At 40.9% G+C, this 23,038-nt stretch overlaps 1 protein-coding gene across 1 annotated transcript in view; it reads right to left on the bottom strand.

Annotated features, from left to right (window-relative positions):
* Positions 1-23,038, bottom strand: part of PREX1 (phosphatidylinositol-3,4,5-trisphosphate dependent Rac exchange factor 1) — a 314,753-nt gene that overhangs the window by 152,807 nt on the left and 138,908 nt on the right. The window contains exons 10-11 of the mRNA XM_075276753.1: positions 20,578-20,722; positions 11,170-11,270 (exon numbers count right to left, since the gene is read on the bottom strand). Of these exons, the coding sequence (XP_075132854.1) occupies positions 11,170-11,270; positions 20,578-20,722 (246 nt within the window). The remainder of the gene's footprint in view (positions 1-11,169; positions 11,271-20,577; positions 20,723-23,038) is intronic.

The following is a 23,038-nucleotide window of genomic DNA, read 5'->3' on the forward strand; positions in this document are numbered from 1 at the left end:
CATGTCCTGTTTAGTACTAGAATCCCGGACATACAGCGGGTCTCGGCTCAATCCCACACTTTGCTCACCTAATCCCGATGAGCAACAACCAAGCGTTAGTGTTGTGGAACCGGCTGGCGGGTCCTGGCTCCACAACAGCTGCTGACTCCTACAATATACTACAGCATGGTACTGGTCCGCAGACCGACGGTTGGGGACCCCTGCTCTAGAAACAACATAGACTATCATGATATTAATGTCATGTCCTGATATCATGATAGCAATGTGATGTCCTGATTTAGCAAAGAAAAAAGCCCCGGGAGGGCCAACATGACAACCCCACCAACAAACCAAACCTTGCCTTTCCTATCAAAAGTTCACCCAGAACTACCACCAACTGGTTGCAGCCCTTACTCAGAATGAAGCTAATACTTATGAAACTGTTGGATTCTGCTACACAAATGTTTAATCGTCTCGTCTCAAGACTTGTTTCTCCACAGCTCCAGTCCTCCACAAACGATAAGCTTTTCTTTTTGGAGGTTGATACTTTATCAGTTAGTGTTCCAGTAGGGTCCAGAAGTCTAATGAGACTTTGCTTCACCTTTTGGCATTCAAAGAAATTCCTTTTCACATAGAAGAATTATTTTGTTAGTGACTTTGAACTGCTGGCAGTGAAACTATCTTTGGAGTGTCATGTAGTTTCAAGTGGAATCTCCTTAACGTTGTCAAGTTTCCAGTAACAATATTCACTCATCACAAAAATATTGAGTACCTTCAGTCAACTGGCAGACTAAATGCAAAATAGGTTCTCCTTTTTTCTTTTTTGAACTTTGTACTGCTCTGCAAAGACTCTTTGGCATCTATAAGAACTAACGTGGGCAACTGTCATGTGTGCACTACACTTCTCTGGATGTCCAGGAGTTGCAGGTACCTCTGACCTACTGTGACATTTCTATTGGTGGCAAAAATGGAGACATGAGAAATAGTGGCACAGTTAAAATCCTCCCCGCTAACGCGATCAGATTGTTTTTCTAACAAAAAGTCAATACAAATGGAATCTTGAGAGCGTTACGGAGTTTGTAACAGACTTTAATACTGTTCAAATCTTCGCCTCAATCTCTGGGTAGTGGATTAATTCTCTAAAATAGCTTTGTTCATCACTTTGTTTGTATTGTTTCTGCTCCCAACTGGTTTTCTTCAGGGAGACATTTCGATTTCATAGTCTGCTCACTCAAAGTTTCAGTTCATTTTATATAATTTTTCTTTAAATTATGGTAAACCCTGTGCAAGCCCATAAATTTTCTTTAGATTTTTTTTAAACTTCTCATCTACAGAGGAACGACTAGATCAAGCAGCTTACAGAAATTGCTTTAAAGATTGGCTAAATTCTCTCTAAACCCACCAAGATAAGTGTCCTGATCTTTCAGTTTGCGCAGTGTTCAACCCAAAACAATGGTTTCTCAATATGTTACTGCAAAATTTCAATTTACAATGGGCTAATCTACTCTTTTCAATGTACTTTTGCTATGAATATACAGTCCTATGAAAAAGTTTGGGCACCCCTATTAATCTTAATCATTTTTAGTTCTAAATATTTTGGTATTTGCAACAGCCATTTCAGTTTGATATATCTAATAACTGATGGACACAGTAATATTTCAGGATTGAAATGAGGTTTATTGTACTAACAGAAAATGCGCAATATGCATTAAACTAAAATTTGACCGGTGCAAAAGTATGGGCACCTCAACAGAAAAGTGACATTAATATTTAGTACATCCTCCTTTTGCAAAGATAACAGCCTCTAGTCGCTTCCTGTAGCTTTTATTCAGTTCCTGGATCCTGGATAAAGGTATTTTGGACAAACAATTCAAGTTCAGTTGAGTTTGATGGTCGCCGAGCATGGACAGCCCGCTTCAAATCATCCCACAGATGTTCAATGATATTCAGGTCTGGGGACTGGGATGGCCATTCCAGAACATTGTAATTGTTCCTCTGCATGAATGCCTGAGGATTTGGAGCGGTGTTTTGGATCATTGTCTTGCTGAAATATCCATCCCCGGCGTAACTTCAACTTCGTCACTGATTCTTGAACATTATTCTCAAGAATCTGCTGATACTGAGTGGAATCCATGCGACCCTCAACTTTAACAAGATTCCCGATGCTGGCATTGGCCACACAGCCCCAAAGCATGATGGAACCTCCACCAAATTTTACAGTGGGTAGCATGTGTTTTTCTTGGAATGCTGTTTCTTTTTGGACGCCATGCATAACGCCTTTTTTTTATAACCAAACAACTCAATTTTTGTTTCCAAAATGAAGCTGCCTTGTCCAAATGTGCTTTTTCATACCTCAGGCAACTCTATTTGTGGCGTACGTGCAGAAACGGCTTCTTTCTCATCACTCTCCCATACAGCTTCTATTTGTGCAAAGTGCGCTGTATAGTTGACCGATGCACAGTGACACCATCTGCAGCAAGATGATGCTGCAGCTCTTTGGAGGTGGTCTGTGGATTGTCCTTGACTGTTCTCACCATTCTTCTTCTCTGCCTTTCTGATATTTTTCTTGGCCTGCCACTTCTGGGCTTAACAAGAACTGTACCTGTGGTCTTCCATTTCCTTACTATGTTCCTCACAGTGGAAACTGACAGGTTAAATCTCTGAGACAACGTTTTGTATCCTTCCCCTGAACAACTATGTTGAACAATCTTTGTTTTCAGATCATTTGAGAGCGGGCTGTCCATGTTCGGCGACCATCAAACTTAACTGAACTTGAATTGTTTTGTAGAAAGAAATGGTCCAAAATACCTTCATCCAGGATCCAGGAACTGATTAAAAGCTACAGGAAGCGACTAGAGGCTGTTATCTTTGCAAAAGGAGGATGTACTAAATATTAATGTCACTTTTCTGTTGAGGTGCCCATATTTTTGCACCGGTCAAATTTTGGTTTAATGCATATTGCACATTTTCTGTTAGTACAATAAACCTCATTTCAATCCTGAAATATTACTGTGTCCATCAGTTATTAGATATATCAAACTGAAATGGCTGTTGCAAACACCAAGATATTTAGAACTAAAAACGATTAAGATTAATAGGGGTGCCCAAACTTTTTCATAGGACTGTATAAGGTCTGTGAAAATACACAAAGCACCTTAAGGCTGAGGCCCCACGTTGCGGAAATGCAGCTTTTTTGTTGAAGATTTTGCAGTGTTTTTTTGAGCCAAAGTCAGGAGTGGATTGAGCAGAAGAGAGAAGTCTAAGAACTTTTTATATTTTTCCCATTCCTTTTGTAGCCATTCTTGGCTTTGGCTCAAAAAAATGCAACAAAATCTGCAACAAAAAAATCTACGTTTCCGCAATGTGGGCCTTAGCCTAAAGCGCTTAAAACATTGTAGTGTTGCCCTATACTTTAAAAGATGAGTGAGCAGTGCAGCTCCTGGCATGTAAACATTACCGGGAGCCATGTTGTCTGGGAACAGCTTATTTTTGGGAGTTGCACTTGTGTTGGACTTCTGTATATCTAATATTGATGACCTATTCTGAGCATAGCCCATCATTACAACAATTGTGGATAACTCCCTCTACATTGGGGCTGATACAATATGCAGCCTCCTAAAATATATTCAAAAGCTGCTCATACAGTTTCTAGTCTCTGGCAAATTACATGACTGGCAGCCTGGTAAGGGAGCCACATCATGGTGTATCGTATACACTGCGCTTAATGGGAGAGATTATCAGTCTTCATAACCTCATCACTGATAGAGAAAAGACCACTATAAATGAGGCACACCCTCTATCGCATTATTCATTTTTGACATAAATGATAATAAATCTTGCAAGAGTAGTGCAAAAAAAATTACTGCAAAAAAAATTACTGCAAAAAAAAAACCAATTTCCTGAAAAACTTTGCAATTTGGAGAAAATGGTCATATAAAAAGAGGCTAGATAGATATGGAGAATAACATCAATTAGAAAAAAACATCCACATCAGAAAATTCATATAAAATGTAAATTTTTATTGACATTATATTAAAAGACATATAAATACATACAAAAATTGATTGGGAAACAAGGAAATAATATTCATAAAACACAAAATCACAACTCCAAAGGTTGGAGTGACCTAGGAATATATAGCCAAATAAATATAGATACATAACATGGGGAAGTGAGGTAAAAAGTCAATTAATGTCAAAGAGAATCATGATAGATGAAGTCAGTGTCGGGCCATAGTGGTGGTGATCCCAGGTATACCATAACTTTACTTCCTTACCTTTCCTTGGTGGGTTTTCCACTTGTTGCGTTTAATATGGTTGTCACTCTGAGGGGTCCATTGATCTTTGTATTTGCTTCCTTAACATAGTTGCTATTCACTTACAGTAATGATACTGTATTATTGCTTACCCTTTGCACTGTAATTTTGTATTAATTCTAACATAATTCTCTGTGACATTAATTGAATTTTTATCTAAATTCTCTATGGTATGTGTCTATATTTATTTGGCTATATATTCCTGGGTCACTCCACCCTATGGAGTTGTGATTTGGTGTTTTATGGATATTATATCCTTATTTCCCCACCTATTTTTGTATGTATTTATATGTCTTTTAATATAATGTCAATAAAATATTTACATTTTATATGAATTTTCTGATGTGGATGTTTTTTCTGATTGAAGAATTTGGAGAAAATGATCTTACAAAGCATTATTAATCTCACCATTAAACGCTGTGTAATAAACTTTCCCTGCCTTCTTTCTGGAGTGTCCCTGCTTCTGCAAGATTGTGCAGATGCTTAACTCTACAAGGACGTACATAGCTAAAGTCCAACATGGGGGGCTCAGTAGGTGCAGGATGTTCCATAACTAAAAACCAACATGGGGGGCCCAGTTGGTGTATATAGCACAGCTGGCTCAAAAAATGGGCTTTGTGGTCCAGTAATGTGGATGAATTAGAAATAACAGTGTACATTGGTCAGATAGAACGTGTGAACCTGTTTAACAAAAGCCTGTAAGAATGGTAGAAGATCCTTTGGGGGATTGTTACGTGGAGGGGCAAAGTAGGGCAAATGGGTAAGCCCTATTTTTTTGTGGCAGAACTGCAGCAATTCACATACATGAAGGTGAAATGTATTGACCAGGTAAGATGAGATAATAAAAGAGATTTTCCGAAGTGATTTGATAAATTCCAATGTTATCCTGTAGTTCACAGGATGTCTTCCATACAGGGGGCACTAACATCCTATCTGCACATACAAGCTTTGGACTGGTGCTCAGACCAGCTCAAATGACACATTTGATCATCATGAAAGTGTTAAAAATATATGGCTGGTATGAGCTGAAATTTTTTTTAAAAAATGAAAATGGTAGAATTTTGCATTATATGTGCAAAATATTCTTGCGGTTGTGTTATTTATTTATTTTTTTTAAATTACATAGGTCCCTTTAGTTTGCCAAAATGACACTGGCCCTTTAAGACACTGGACTGCATGAAACCTTTGAAGGTTTTCAATAGTACCTAGTATCTAAAAACAATTCCTTTAAATACTGTAAGATGCAAGATGTGGACCTCCATGGATCGTACTTTGTTTTAGCTGCACATCGTACAGTTGCTCAATAGGACCAATACATGTAGAATCAAGATGTGTACAGTATACATGGTGTGTATATTGTGTGTGAGCAGTATGTGTACAGTATATGTAACTAGTCAGACTAGTTAAAATATGAAGAGGTATATATGTATGTATATTTACTGTGCTGGATACTGGGTAATATGGCTGTATATTTCAAGTCAGATGCCATCACTCCCACACAATGCCAATATAAGTGCTGTCCTGTTGATTCGTCATCACTCAATCTCTGTACACAGCACCAAATAAACTGAAGTCAATCAACAAATCTGAATCACAAGGAGCACAAATCAGTGGAAGACCAAATAGATGTCACATGGAATACATCCCTTTAAAGTTACAAAATGGGAGAGATAGGTAAAATTGGACATTTCTCTACTGATTATCCATGACACTTTCTCTTGTATGGGCAGGGGCAAAGTATATAACAACAGACATGTCAACTCACTCAAATTTACCCGGAGTCTCCCACTTTTAAAGTATCATCACCCAGCTATCTTGGAAACACATGCTCACTCAACAGCTCATTAGTATTCATTCAACTGTGATATTACCTCAGCGCTGTCAATACTAAACGAAATTGCCGGGGTGATCCTTCAACTATATAAAAAAGTATTCTATGTATTTTCTTTATGATGTGAGGTGCGTATTTAACCTACTGATGATATATGTAAGGCAGGCAGTCACTCTACGGCATGGCAGATTTTTCTCTTCCTAAACTATATTAGAGACTATGTGTATGTAGAGACTACTATTAATAAGTTTAGGGTAGTATGTATAAAAAGGAACTATTCATAATAAATCCGGGAAAGGGAGGGAATTTATATACACCAGACCTGGGCAATGTCCGGCCCGGGGGCCACATCCGGCCCTCTGACTGCTTCTATGCGGCCGCATAGCTAGTGGAAGTTTTTTCAAGGACCTGTGATGATGTCATCACAGCCTATCACCAGGATAGGCTATGACTCGTTAGTGGGCAGAGCCACACGGGACTGTGTGCTTGCTGCAAGCTGCCGGCAATGGGGGCTTCAGTATGATAAAGAGAGCAGAGACAGCATGTGTGAGCAAGAGGGGGGGACTAGGGGCAGATGTAGGGGGGGCAGTTAAACTGAATGCACATGGAGGGGGGATATTAAACTAATGGGCAGATGGAGGGTGACATTAAACTGGGGCAGCTGGAGGAGTATATTAAACCGTGGGGGGTAGCTGCCTCTAGTTGCCACCAGTTTAATGTCCCCCTCCAGCTGCCCCAGTTTAATGTCCCCTCTAGTTTCTGCTAGTTTATACTGGAGCACCAGGAGAGGGACTTAATACTGTGAGACATTTGGAGGGAAACGTTATAATGTGGGGGTATATAATGTTAGGGTGACTGTAGGAGGATTTTACTTTGTGGGGCACATGGAAAAATTATTGAGAATGGACGGAGTCAGCGGAGAAGTGGGTGGAGCTAAATATCATGGCGTTCGATGTATTCGTTCACAATCGAATACAAGACCGCATACGCAGTAAAAATTTGTGTCCCCTCCCACCTTTCCTGGTGCGTTTTTTGCACCAATAACTGTGCAGAGAAGGTGGGTCAGGAACTACGACAACAGAGGCAGTGAAAAAAATTGAAAAAAACCATTGGCTGCCGAAAACATGTGACCTCCCATTCATAAGAACGGCTGCCGCCCTATTCGCCACTTTAGTGGTCAGAGATAGGGAGAGAAAGACATCTGCTGAGGGCTAGATAGCGATTAGCTTCAGATAGGCAGGCAAGGACTAAAGAAGAAAACCAACAGCTCTTCTCAGAGCTATACACTGTAGGGATATCAGTCCAGCTTTCCCCGGACGGTGGAAAACAGATACAACTTCATGAAAGCTGTTTCTCCGCTATATAGCGGAGAAACAGCTTTCATTGTTGGCTATCCGCACACAGAATAGCTGGAATACACAGCAGTGACTAGATCATATAGAGCTGAAAAAAGCCTTGAATTTTTGGGGGGCTTGAAAAATTGAAGCAATTCACTGCATTTCCAAGTTCATATACCTGATAAAAAAAAACCTTGAATTTTCTGGGGGCCTGAAAAATTGAAGCAATTCACTGCATTTCCAAGATCATATACCTAATAAAAACCTTGAATTTTTGGGGGGCCTGAAAAATTGCAGCAATTCACTGCATTAACAAGTTCATATACCTGATAAAAACCTTGCATTTTGCTGTTTCTTGAAAAATAGCAGCAATCCACTGCATTAACAAGTTCATATACCTGATAAAAAAACCTTGAATTTTTGGGAGGCCTGAAAAACTGAAGCAATTCACTGCATTTCCAAGTTCATATACCTGATAAAAACCTTGCATTTTGCTGTTTCCTGAAAAATTGTAGCAATTCACTGCATTTCCAAGTTCATATACCTGATAAAAACCTTGAATTTTGTTGTTTCCTAAAAAATTGAAGCAATTCACTGCATTAACAAGTTCATATACCTGATATAAACCTTGAATTTTTATTTTTTATTTTTTTTTGGGGGGGGGGGCTGAAAAATTGCAGCAATTCACTGCATTAACAAGTTCCTATAGCTGATAAAAACCTTGCATTTTGCTGTTTCTTGAAAAATAGCAGCAATCCACTGCATTAACAAGTTCATATACCTGATAAAAATCTTGAATTTTAGGGGAGCCTGAAAAATAGCAGCAATCCACTGCATTTCCAAGTTCATATAGAGCTGGAAAATAGCTTTTCTTTGTGGTGTATAGACCATCAAAAAGGGAATAGTACATCCAAAATGCGCAAAGCTAGCGCAAGGGGACAGGGTCGAGGACGGGGGCGTGGGATTGCAGATGTTCAGCAAGATTGCGCTCAACCAACAGTGTCTACTGTGCCTACAGCTCTGCGGCAGCAAGCATTACGCTTCTCCACAGTCCCTGGCTTGATGACCACATCCGCATCCGTTATCTCCTGTTGTTTCTGTTGACCAGCAATCCTCCCTCACTGATGACAATGACGAGACACAGTTGCCATCAGGGCAGCCTGTTGCCGTCGTCATTACGCAAGAGAAGGAGGAGCCATTGGAGGATTTGGAAGAGGAGGTGGTGGATGATGAGGACACTGACCCGACCTGGACAGGGCAGATGTCAAGCGGGGAGAGCAGTGGAGATGTGGAGGGAAGTGCAGCACCAAAGAGGGTGGCTAGAGGCATGTCGAGAGGCAGAGGACAGCTGCTTTACCGAAGCCAGGCCACAGCCAGCAGGGCCCAAAATGTTCCCTCTTGTAGCCAGCTTAGAAAAACTCCCCCATCGAGTCTTCAGTGGTGTGGAATTTTTTTTTATGTCTGTGCTACAGACAAATATAGTGCCGTTTGCACACTCTGTAACTCAAAATTAAGTGGGGGCTCTGAAAAGAGCAACCTCACAACCACTGCCATGCGCCGTCATTTGGAAGGCAAGCACTGGGCTCAGTGGCAGAGTGCAAACGCTGTACTATCGTCGTCCGGCATTGCCGCCACTGCCTCTCCCACTCTTGCCAGTGCTGGCGCTGCAGTCCAGACCAGCAGCCAGGAAACCTCCACATCTTCCTCCACCACTTTGGGGACTTCTCCCTCATCCTCCCCTTTTCCTGCCTCAGCTCCTTCTCCTGCCTTAGCTAGTTCTCCTGTACCACTGGATTTTTGTAATCCTCGACCCCCGGTATAAAAATTTTGTTTGTAATTTTATTCCGGTAGAGGGGAGGGCCAGTCGCATGAGCCACAAGCAACTGGTGCAGAATATGATGGAGATGTTTCCATCACCTGTCGTTGGCGGCACACAGGAGAGTTCCTTCAAAAGGCGACAAAGTGTCATCCAGTCCACACCCGGCAGGGGAACACTCTCCACAATGACACATCCACAATGACAGTTCAGGGTGGGGACTGAAGGATTTCCCATTGCCTATTCCATCTGTGGTTGTCATGGGGAACGTGATTTAAAGGGGTGCTTGTTAATGTTTGTTGAGTTCAGATTGGGGTTTGTGTCCATCCATTTGGGGAGTAAAGAAGATTTCCAGGTATTTTCCCACTTTGATAGTGTTTTTTTTTTTTTTTAATGTGGAAAGTGTGTAGTTGTTAGGCTGTGATAGTGGGGTAATAGAGGGACTTTGGTGTGTTAGATGCCCCCAGACATGCTTTCCCTGCTGTCCCAGTTGCATTTTAGAGGTGTTGGCATCATTTGCTGAGGTGTGATAGTGGACTTGGTGACCCTCCTGAGTCGAATGGTGGTATCCCCTGAAACTAAGCATTTTCTCCCATAGACTATAATGGGGTTCGATATTCGTTCGAATAGTCGAATATTGAGATGCTATTCGTAACGAATAACGAACATCGAATATTTTACTGTTCGCTCATCTCTATTGCCCACCCCTGATATATACAGATTACATATATATTAAATACAATCCGGTCTGTCAGCAACTTGTATGGATGGAAAATGTCCACACTGGGAACTTTCTCAAGTGCAAAAGGTCCCAGTGTGGACCGATACGTGGTGTACTACTTTTTCCAATAAAAGGACATTTTCCATGCATACAAGTTGCTGACAGACCGGATTGTTTTTTCTATTGCAAACCCTTTTGCCTGGAGAGGGGTTTCTGCCATGCAATTTGTGGGATAATCCCCAGACTTGCTGGTGCTGCTGCAATTATTTCTCTTTCAAACAAACATACATATATATATATGTAAAGAGAGAGAAAATATTATTAATAAGGGACCACATAAAAATAACTGACCCTACGCGTTTCATCTTGTAAGTTTAAAGATTCATCAGGGGTCTATCGGTCTCACAACTAGGAAAAGTAAAAACTGCTTTTCTATTGATGAACGGTATGATAGGCTGACCGTCAGCAGAACCGCCGCTATGACGGTCAGCGGTGAATTGCCCTGCTGTTCCACGGCTATTTAAATATCTCTCCCCGCCCACCTCCGACTCTGCAGTCCAATCGTTACTGCAAGCAGGGCACACCACCTTTATTTTTGTGTGAGTCATTTGTAATAGCTAGCCTGAACAGGGATCTGGCCACCAGTGCCTTCCCCTCTCTGTTGGTGTGGCTGTAGGCCAGTAGCCTCAGAGGGGTGGAGAGAATTTCTGTTGAGCCTTGTACGGATCTCATTGGGCTGATGCTGTGTGTATATGACCACTTTGTAATGGTGTAGGGAGGTAGCCATAGGTGATATATGAGCAGGTCCCTGTGAGGGCTCCTTACTATGCACACTTTAAGTAAAAGGATATTTATGGTGGCTTACGTCTTAACTTTTTGGCGTTTTTTAGAAAGTAAATAGTAAAAGTGAAGTTTTAATTATTAATATATTCCTACGGTGGACTGTCTATCCTCCTTCAGTGAAGTACATATTGTGGGAATTTAGCAGTAACAGAGTCTGAATTCACATCTGATTAGTCTCTCACTTTTACTGAGACCCCTGTTTTGTGCATTTTTTCAGAATATGTTTGTCTGGGGTCATGGCCTACTTTATCCTATCCTTATACACGCCACAAGTCATTATGCTATATACTGCTTCTGCCTGTAAGTTCACTCAGACAATCATCTTACCATGGTGGATGATCCCATTCTCCAGTAAAGCCTGGCCCAGGTTGATGCCTTCTTCAGGTTTACTAATCTCACCATTCTCCATAAGCCAAGAGACAAATTCACTGCAACAGAGACAGAAATGAGTGCCAGGACCGCAGTAGGTTATACCATGATCTTCATACAGTATCAATAGATGAAGACCAAATTCTGTATTGACGAAAACAGGTGTTTATGGCGCTCCTAGTCCAACAAAAGAAATTTATGGCAAATAAGGTGAAGCACACTAAAAAGTTCACTATAAAAAAAAAAAAAAAAAAAAGGAAAATCATATATATATATATATATATATATATATATATATATATATATATATAGTATGTGTGCTGTGGATTACTTGCAATGTGATCTTCATACAGTGAGGTCTAATAATGGAGAAGTTCCAGATATCATTATTACAGCAACAAATAGTGAAGCTCCATCTCTCATCTTCATATGAATGGTAGCTCAATGTTGGCGCAGTAAAAAGTGTATGAACAGTGCCATTTTTTACAGTCTGTTGGTCTCACCATGAAGAGAGCAGACAGACATTCAAGGTAGTAGGGGGACATATGTAGACGGAGCCCCCTCCATGAGACCCTTTCTTCAGTCATGTACTTCCGTAACAGATGAATGCACAACATCTCCTAAAAAAGGAGCTTTTTTTGACAAGTTTTTTTTTACATGAGGAGTTGATGTAAACGGACACCAGATGGAGTGGGATCAGTCTGCATTTGTCCCTCTTCCACCATTAATGCTTGTTACTCTCATCCTATGACAGGAGAGCAACGGACATTAAATATTGGTAGTGTGAAAGGATCCTTACAGATAAAGAACATGGAGCCACAAGAAAAAAAGGACAGGGCTACCAACACAGAAAAATGAACTAAAAAGGACCAAGAGAAATATTTCCAAAATCGCCACACTTCACCCGACAATGATAATCAGTCAAATCTTCACAAAAACGCAGTGTGTTTTTGACAACAATAAAGATTTGACTGATTAACGCTAGGTTCACAGTAGCGTTCACCTGTCCGTTCTAAGCTTTCCGTCTTCTACATGCCAGAAGTCGGAAAGCTCAGACCGGGTCCGGCTGTGAGCGGTGGTGAGCGTTTTATGCTCTCCGCCGCGAAACCGGATTTTTTTATCCGGACACAGAGTACTGCATGTCCGACTCTGTGTCCGGATTATAAAACCCGGTTTCGCAGCGGAGAGCATAAAACGCTAACCGCCGCTCACGGCCGGACATCTCTCTCACCCATTCATATGAATGGGTGAGAAAGCCTCCTGCAGGTTTCCGTCTCCTGCCTCTGTTTTAGGCAGGAAACGGAAACCTGCAGAACGGAGTTCACAACGCTGATGTGAACGAGCCCTAACATTGTTGGGTGAAGCATGATGATCTTGGGAAAATTCCTCTTGGTCCTAGTTGGTTCACTTCTCGACGGTGGTAGAGAACCTGCAGCTGAGCATCACCCATGGAGGAACCCCCTGCTAAGCGGTTCTAATGCTGTTGTAGTGCAGTGTCCCAGTACACTCCTTCCTGCCATCATAATAGTTGTATTATTACTAATACTGGATATCACTAATGTATAATCTGTATTTCCTGTGTGCATACACTGTTTATTGCCATGTGCTACTCTGCTGCCACCTATGTTTTTTTTTCTTTTCTATTTTTTTTTTTTTTTTTTATGTAGATTGTGAGCCCCATATAGGTATGTCTTTTATAGTATGGGAAGAAATCCACGCGAACACGGGGAGGACATACAAACTCCTTGCAGATGTAGTTCCTGGCGGGATTCGAACCCAGGACTCCAGTGCTGCAAGGCTGCAGTGCTAACCACTGAGCCACCGTGTTGCCCCGCTGCCACCTATGGTTCACTTTATGTAGGTGCATGTGATGGTAGGATCCCAATCACTCCATACACATTCTTACAGACAGAGGATCTGCCTTCGAGTCTCAATTATTCCAGGAACTTTGCAAGTATCATGACTACAGAAAATTAAGGACAACTGGCTACCATCCTCAGGGAAATGGACTATGTGAGAGGATCAATCAGATCATCATTAATATGCTGCGAACAGCTTCCTTGAGTCAGAAGAATGAATGGCCTGAACTTCTCAAAGAGTTGATGTACACATACAATAACACTGTACATTGTTCTACAGGTTACACACCATTCTACCTGATGTTTTGTCGTCAAGGTCAATTGCCATCAAATTTGGCTTTAGGTGTGCAAGTTCCAGATACCATCAATCCTTTGCCTCAAGAAAATTGGGTACATGAACATCAGAGACGCATGGCTGATTCCAAGGAAATTGTGGACCTCTGCATGAAAGCTGTCCATCAAAGACAATAGGACGAATATAACCAATATGTCCATGCAAAACCGCTCCAAACAGGTGATCGAGTTTGGCTCAAAAACAATCACTGTACAGGAAAATTGGATACTAAATGGGAAGTTGAACCATATACAAATACCGCTATCCCATTCCCAAAATCAGATGTTTATGAGATTACTAAAGCAGGAAGAGAACCACAGATTGCTCACAGAAATCGTCTGAACCAGTGTCTAAAAGAAAATCCACTGTCATGAGAACAGCTGGAGTCTCAACCTCTTGAAGTGCCTTCTTTTGAAGAAAGTTCTACACCTGTTTCACCAAGAGTGCTTCCAGGACCTCATCTGGGTTACTCATATCATCCTACCTGGATATAACAGAAATGACTCCACTCGAAGAAATCATTGAACCACTAGCAGAATTCAGAAACGCTGTATCATCCGCTGAGCCTGAAACCACCTCAGTTAGGAGGTCAGAGCGTAGTACCAAAGGCATACTGCCTGCTCGGTACAAAGTTTAAGCCATGTCATTCCAGTGACTACTGTAGGCCCAATAGGCCTCAACCTAAATTGTAAAAAGTTATGTCATGTTTACAAGTATTTTGCATTTTGTCAACTATATTTACTTGTACTTTATGGTTAGAATACCTATGATTTACCGGTTGCTCTGTTACATGCAATTGTTTATGCCAAAGTACCTGGCCCCTGAGCCAAGTTGTTGTGTTTTTATGTAACGTTCATGCAATTGTGCCCAGCTTCAAGCTATGACCCAAGTTGTTAGTGAACGTAAACTATATCTTCCCTCAGAGAGACTCTTCCTACCCATGGACACTTAGTGATATATAGTGCCAGAGAGAATTTGGGGACTTTGATTTGCGAACCTATTTCCTATGGACTAACAGAAGTGCTATTCTTATGGACGTTATAACATTAATGCCTAAGAGACTCTTTTACTACAGCAGTACTCTCTAAGTGACCATCCAGTTTCAAGCTCCTTGGGCTTCCTCTCCTTCTGTTGTTGTCAGGAACCATCGGGGGAGATTTGTAGTGTCCCAGTACACTCCTTCCTGCCATTATAATAGTTGTATGCTATGTAATGTTTCTCACAATGCACTAATACTGTATATAACTAATGTATAATCTGTATTTCCTGTGTGCATACACTGTTTATTGCCATGTACTACTCTGCTGCCACCTATGGTTCACTCTATGTAGGTGCATGTGATGGTAGGATCCCAATCAATCACTCTATACACAGCAGGAGCTTCTGCAGATCAGCTTCCAGCAAGCTGTGGGTGGAGACTTTAGCCCCGCCTTAGCAGGGGAAAGGAAACCAGAGCAGCCATGTTCAGTAGTGTGTGAGGTAAGATCACCTGTTGGTCCTACTGCCAAACCTAGGAGCTACATGGTGAATCTCACAGCCCATGTAAGGTATAGATTCTCCTAGGACCATTCACCAGTTCATACAGACGGGATAACAGCCACACTTCTACTGCCTCCAAGAAGGAGTGAACCTGACAGAAAGGAGCAGCTATAAAGGAGCCTTTCTGCATTCCTGGACCTAAAGAAGGTTTCTAGTCAAGTCCAGTGCTCCGTGGTTTCCAGGCCACGTGTCTTTTAGGTCTGCGTCCAGTTATCGGATACCGCAGCGCAGTAACCGTAACTACATACATACCAAATTAGTCACCCGCTGGGAGCCAACCGGTGAAGATCCCTCTTCTGTATCTATGATCTGGACTATGTCTCTTCAATACTCTAAACTACAAAATCTGAGGAAAGTTGTGTCAGCATCAGCCTTTACCTGTCATTATACAAGCGGATCCTTCTCACATGCACCCTGCTGTATCACTGTGAGGTGTTGCTGCACTTCATGAGAGTCCTCAGTAAAGAAACTTTTTGGTTAACAAAGGACTGTGTGCTATCCTTCTTTTGAAAATTGTCTTGCTGTGTTCCCTGAGAGGTGCCCCACAGTCTGGACCACCACTACAGCTACCATTACCATTACAACAGCTCAGTTATCAGAGGGACTACTACCCCCATTAGTTCCTACTTTAACACCTGCATCCTCTGGGATACCACAATAGTAGTTGTGAATTCTTCACAACTAACAAAGGTGACAGTTCTACATGCCTTATATTAGCAATATCTTTACCTGACGTACTTTGACGTACCTGACATATCTTTACCTGTACTATGTACAGCTCGATGCTGTTTGTTTTTTCTTGTTGACCAACACAGAAAAGGTTGAGACCCCATATGTCCCCCACCAAGACAACAGATCAATTTTAAAACATGACAATAGAACATGTATACCATGTATTCGTGTAAGGAACATTTAAGACTGAATTAAAATTTTTGCACTTTTTTTTTTTAATCAAAAGAACTTGTATTCAAGGGAGCAGCACATTGTGGGAGCTCTGGGGACACAGAGAGAATGCCAAAGACTAAAAAAAAAAATAGCTATATCAATTCAGCAAATTGAATCTTCTTGGAAAATGCTGAATGTTACAGATGATAACAGGATAAAAGGATTCTCTTTATTAACAAATCCAGAGCCTTCCGCTAACCAGAGGGGCATACATGGAGATAGTTACAAATAAAGCATCAGGGTCCCAATAGTCAAATGCATAACCATGTATACTAGTGGGTAAACAATGTGGTGCAAAATATAAGTATTGGTGTGCAACAACACTACCTAAATGCAATGAAGATATAGACCCACATGGAAAGTACAGGTAAGTAAAAAAGGGGGACACCCAAAGTCAAGCATCATCTATACCATCAATACCACCTAGGCCTGCATGCACCCCGACGCGCATTTCGCCTGGAAATAGGCTTTGTCAAGGTCCCTTGCATTTGACCATCTGACTATTGGGATCCTGATGCTTTATTTGTATCTATCTCCATATACCCGTTACCACTAGGTCTGGGTATAGCTTTGTTCCCTCTCATTTACTATATACTTTATGTATTTTTGTATATTCCTCTTTGCATGTCCGTATTTCGTTATTTTTTAATTATATTAATACAATTTCTAGTTTTATTATTACTGTATGGAGTTGGGTGTTGGTTTCTTTAGATATGTTGATCTCAATCACACACCTACGGTTCTTTATTTATTTTGAATTGTATATTTGTCTGTACCTAAGGAGCACAGTTTCGATGGATCCCCCATACATTTCAGTGGAGGGACCTATGAAAATAGCCAAAAATAGGACATGACCTATAGATTGATGGTCCATGACAAAATAATAGTCATGTGAATAGCCCCTATTCATTGACATTGAATTTAATGCTGCCATGTGATGTCTGCTAAGAGAAAAAAAAAAGCGGACATGGCCAATAATCACTGTCATGTGAATGCTTCTTAAAGATGCAGCTACAAGCGAAGCTGCTGATGATTTCACATAGAGGAAAACATTTGATGATTATTAGCTGCAACTTGTCCGTTTTTTTAATGTTTTTGCAAAACAAAGCATGGCCAGGACAAACCATGTGGCCAGTAACAAGCAGCCAATAAATAAGTGTTTCACTTTGTAAAGTGTTGTCACTGTCAGCCCACCCTGTTGCTAGAGACGTTGCGTGTGGCAGCAGACTGTCACCTAAATAGTAACAACCCCTTATTTAACCCATTCTGCACCAAGATGTAGCTTTGGCAAGTAGTAGATTAGCGTACAATGACGAATTATTCTGTCATAGACATGGTGCTAACCTGTAACTGCTAAAGTCAGCTGTAGCACCTTGTTACAACAGCTGTAATCCAAGATAATTACATGTAAGGGATTCTTGCATTGTCCCACCCATACCCGTTCCATGATCAGAGTGCTCCGTTGCATTTTCATGCCAGTCCATGCCAATATAAAATAAAGCTAAGAAAAAAAAAAAAGTTTAAAAAAATAAACCACTCAAAAATCACTTTTTTCCCATTTTAGAATGCATAATTTCATGATTGGTTGGAGTTCAACAGCTTGGTCCCCAACAATCCTTATAATGGTGGCCAAAACCTCTGTTCTGTGTCAGGGTCTGGGGTTGCTAGGTGGGGTGGCATAGACACAAAAGTCCAGATTCTATAGTCTAAAACAAAGGTAGAGTTTTATTTGCACTCAAAAAGGTAGTGCAGCAACAAAAGGAAACAATACAAAAATAAATACCTGCCAGGCTAGTCTCTAACTAAACATAGAATAGGTTACCTCACTTTGAATAACAGAAATCCAAAAGCCAGTAGAATTATTCAGGACACAGCTCAAAAAATATGACCTCTCTGTTGGCATTCCAGCTAAGCTCTGCTGCCCAAAGTCTGCTGCTGGAGCTGGCTTCTTAAGCCTCCCTTGATGAGCAGACTCTGCAGCTGAGTCGCTGCCAGAACATCCCCAAAGTGTGGACTGGAGAGGGTTGGAATGACAGGTCCCAATACCAACCTTTCCACAATAGCGTAATTTTTCTCAGCAGGAGACAGCTTCCTGCTCAGGTACATTACTGGATGCTCCTCACCATTTACCACTTGGGACAGCACCGCTCCTAAACCTGCATTTGAGGCATCTGTCTGCACCAAGAACTCTTTTTTAAAGTCAGGGGCTGTCAGCACTGGCAAAGAGCTAACTTTAGCTTTTGAAACGCCTCCTCTGCCTCTGGTGTCCAGTGTATCATCACTGACTTCCCACCTTTTTCAGGTCAGTGAGAGGAGCTGCAATAGAGGCAAAGTTTGGCACAAACCTCCGGTAGTAGCCAGCAATGCCAAGAAACGCTATGACTTGCTTCTTGGTCAGTGGTCTTGGCCAGTTTTGTATTGCCTCCACCTTATTGATTTAGGGCTTTATTACCCCTTTGCCAATGACAGAGCCCAGGTACTTGGCTTCCTCCAGCCCTAAAGCACATTTCTCAGGGTTGATAGCAAGGCCTGCCTTGCTTATGGAGTCCAGTAATGCCTGCACCCTACAGAGATGACTTCCCCAGATGACTTCCTCATTAGCAAGTACCGGTATTTCTAAGGAATGGCGCGACAGAGACCACAGCTAAAGGTAGGAGACAAATAGCCTTTCTTAAGGCTATTCCGACGTGGTAATTAGAAAAAAAGTTGCTTTAATGGTAGAATCCCTTTAAATTCTCCTCTCAATCCATTTTTTTTTTTTTTTTAAGGAACACTGCGGTTTCACAAATGTTGTGTACTAGGATTGCTTGTGTTAGTGAAGGGTTAGACAATAATATTAAGTAAGGACAATTTGCTCTGGACCAGTGCTCTGGATCACTTAGAAGCTTTAAGAGATCCCAAAACCAACCCCCATTGATTTCTAAGTGATAACGGGAAGCTCTGTAGATAAAAGAGAGTAAAATGACTGTACAACAAAGATTTGGGGTTTTAAATATGCCATTAGGAATGAGCATAATAAAATAAATATATAGTGAAATACCTAAGGGTCAGCAAAATTTTACATTGCTTTCATTTTCTATGTGCCCAAGTAATCTTTATAAAAGCTATTAAGCAAAATGAGCAGTCTCCTTATTGATTGGTTGCAGTGGCACCATTAAAGGGATTCTATCATTGGAAAAACGTTTTTCCACTAACAGCTGGTCGGAATAGCCTTTAGAAAGACTATTCTTTCCCTACCTTTATTTTTCTGCTCCGCACCACCGTTTTTGAGATTTTTCTTCTTTATTCCAATTAGTTTTCAGAAAGCACAGGGACATCCCTTGTGCTCAAAGCACAGGCACATAAGATCCAGCGCCACCTCTTTCTTCTTATACTGGCACTTCTCCACAGCATTATGTGGCAGCATACAAGAGCGTGTAAGAAGACACATGAAAATGGCCGACTAGACTGTCCAAAGCAAAATGGCAGAGCAGACTGAGCATGTATGGGATTTGAATCCCGAAGACACGCTTGGCGGGTGCTGATGCTGCGGAGAGGCAGACAAGAAGAGAGAGGCAGCTCTGGATCTTCTTAGGGGCCTGTGCTTTCTGAAAACTAATTTGAATAAAGAAGAAGGAAGAAAAATCTCAAAAATGGCGACACAAAGCAGAAAAATAAAGGTAGGGGAAGAATAAACTTTCTAAAGGCTATTCCGACATGCTGATAGTTAAAAAAAAATTAAAAAAAAAAAAAAAAATAATATGTTTTTCCAATTATAGAATCCCTTTAATGGAAGAATGAAATGGCCAGGCAGAGATCCCCGAAGTCTCGTCTTTCTCTGCATTCTTTTTGCCACACTGGGATTTTCATTATCGACAAATGCTTACTATTCCCGCTCCTGGCTGAAGAGTTTAGTTTAGTTTAATTTAATTTAATATTCCCATTCTTTGAGACAGAATCCCTTTAAAAAAGCAGACACACAACAGACACCAATATAATAAATGTTCCTCATGCTCGGTTTGTGTATATAATAGAATAGACCTGATGGTGATAATCTTCAATTTTTGTGATCCTCCAATATACCAGAAGAATAGAAAAATATACAGTCTTCACACTAGTTGTTCAAATAAAGTTGAGCCACTATAACACCCTCCAGTTTGCACAGTTCGGGGTTTTTCCATAAGGGCGGGTTCACACGGAGTATTCTGGCTCGTCATTTGGTACGTAGACGCCGCGGGAGGAATTGCGGGCCGTATACGTTCCCATTGTTTTCAATGGGAGCCGGTACCGTACACGCGGTGCTATTTTGCAGCCGTGATTTTGCGGTGGCCGCAAAATAGCGCCGCATGTACGGTACCGGCTCCCATTGAAAACAATGGGAGCGTATACGGCCCGCAAATCCTCCCGCAGCGTCTACGTACCAAATGAAGAGCCAGAATACTCCGTGTGAACCCGGCCTAAGGGATTAAAAATCAGGCTTCTCCCAATGTTCAGCCTATGCCTTTACTTTGTCATTCCTGTGTTAGGTATGGAAGAAAGTGTGAAACCCATCTCCAGCCCACAACAGAAGGGAATATTGAATGGGAAAAAAAATAAATAAATCAACATTTCCTGCTGAAACATGATTTGGTTGGCCATGTTGCTGTTCATGTATCTGCATAGCATTTTGGGTCATGACAATAAATGGAAGTTTTCAGCAGTAGGACTTACTTTCCATGAAAGCATTTTGGTATGGTGCTGAACTTTCTTCTTCGGTCCTTGATGAGACCAGATTTCTTGCTAACTAAGTGGTATAGCTTTTCCCCTTTCTCTGCAATCATGACGTATGAATCTCTCTCCATCCCGAGCTTCAGACCTGCAGAGAAAACTGAGTTACCACCACATACAGCCTAAACAACTTATAAATTCACTGTAAGCTGCAAATTCCTGGGACCAGGGATGGTGCCTTACAGTTATGCAAGAAATTAATCTGAAACATGATTTCAGTTACATGACCATGTCAACTATGAGGCCAAGCATAAGCTTTTCTTACAGGTCATGTTTAGTGGAGACAAGAAAACATGTGGAGTACATGTGGAGTGCCTACTTATGGTACATCTTTGTCTTATTTGGATTTATACAAAACCTGAGATTTTTTTCCCTCTAAGGTAGAGAGATTATCAGGGGCTGCACAATCATTATAGTATAGTATATAAAGAAAATGACTAAAAAATAAAACAGAAAGACAAGGAAGAGAAGAACTGTACAAAAGAAATATACCAAGGTCAGCAGAATGCAAATTGTAGCCCTAACCTCAAACGTATCTCCCAAATACATACAACCGTGTGGGTCATTCCGTGTCAAGTGAACCAATGATTTTTCCCTCTATATTTTTAATTCTTTTGAGATTTTGTTATTTGGTAATAGTGTGTCAGAGAATGCAAAATGTGAAGAAAAAAAAATTCTCAAATTTTTTTTTGATTTTTAATTGATTTTCAAAGTTCAGAAAAAGTGCGAATTTCTGTGTTGCCTGCCTTTACATTTCTCCTCATACCTTAGGCTAGAAAAAAGATAGAGAAACAAAATAAACGCCATTCTACTCAGAACTATACAGGCTTTCACCAAATATGTCACAAGAGTATCTTTGTTAATATTTTACCCATGTGAACGCAAAATTTTAAAACGCATTTCCGAAAAAAAACGTTTTATTTAAAAATTTCCAAAAAATGCACATGGGCCTGCTATGCCCTTAGCCACATCTGTACCAAAATTCAAGTTGGGATCGCGATGGGATAATATTTATAAATATAACTATTACAGTGTCATTCCGAAAATCTTGAATTCAGATCTGTTCAGCCTGTGGTCTAAAAGTGTGGGGTCTATATGTGAGATATGTACAGAGAATGATCCACCTCACAAAATTTTTATGTGAACTAGTGTCAGACTAGCAGTATACAGGTCCTGTAATATGACACTAGAGTGGGACCATCTCTCTCTGAGGTGTGTTTCTGGTAGGACACTTAGGGCTAGTTCACACGTGAGTATAAGGGGAGGTTTTTGACAGCGGATTTCGCGTCCAAAACCTCCCCTTATAACGGTGGTCTATGGAGACCGCCGGGCTTCTTTTCTCCGCTAGCGGCGGGCTGCTGCTAGCGGAGAAAAGAAGCGACATGCTCTTTCTTCAGGCGGAAGCCGCGCGGGCTGCGCCGCACGGATTCCGCCCGGCTGCAGCACCCTCCATGTTGGCTCATTCATTTGAGCCGACAGCGGAGGTGAAAGCCGCGACCGCGATGGTCGCAGCGGGCGGGTTTTTAAAAGAGAGAGACGCGGCTCGCCGCGGCTCTCTCTGTGTCAAAACCCGTGCGGGCAGTTCACGTGTGAACTAGCCCTTATTGTAGTTCACCTCAGATAACCACAAGAAGGGAGGTTCCAATCTTCATGTTTAATGCATGTCCCTTATTATTAAAGGTAGAGTAATTAATACAGAAGTCATGTTGTTATGTTCTCATATTGCATTGCTCGGTATATGTTGATGCAGTCACTGATGTAAGGAATGACTGAGGACTTGATGCTAATGTACAATTACTAGGTAGTATGGAAGGACACTTATTGTAGTGCACCTCAGATAACAAGAAGAAGGGAGGTCCTAATCTCCATGTTTGATGCATGTCCCTTATTATTACAGATGAATGTTAATAAAGAATATACCCCCCCCCCAACCACACCAGTGTCAACTCATTAGGTGTGCAACATATAATTGCCAAATAATTAATTGTTTGATTAGTTCATATTTTATAGAATGAGGATTTATCTACTGGACTATTTTTCTTAATAAATTACATGTTTAGTGATATAATAAAAAACAATTGTTACATGTAGAAATATGTGTTATAAATATTGGTTCTTGTACTCTTGTTAACATATAATTAGGATGAGACTATATAAAAAATTGCACTTGAGGATATGAGCAGCTTTTTTCTTTCGGTTTGTTCAATGCATTCAGGTTGAAAATGCTGAACAAACTGTGTTCTGATGATAAGATGTATTTGTTCTGGCACTTACAGTATTTGTTTTTTATGTTTTTTTATTTTTGCATATAAATGTTGAATTCAGCAAGTTGTAATTTGAAAAGAAAAAAGGAAGAAGCTCACACAAACATAAAATCAGATTATTCAAGGCTTAAAAAATAAAA

Source organism: Leptodactylus fuscus, chromosome 6, assembly GCF_031893055.1.
Source record: "Leptodactylus fuscus isolate aLepFus1 chromosome 6, aLepFus1.hap2, whole genome shotgun sequence".
Lineage (NCBI taxonomy): Eukaryota > Metazoa > Chordata > Amphibia > Anura > Leptodactylidae > Leptodactylus > Leptodactylus fuscus.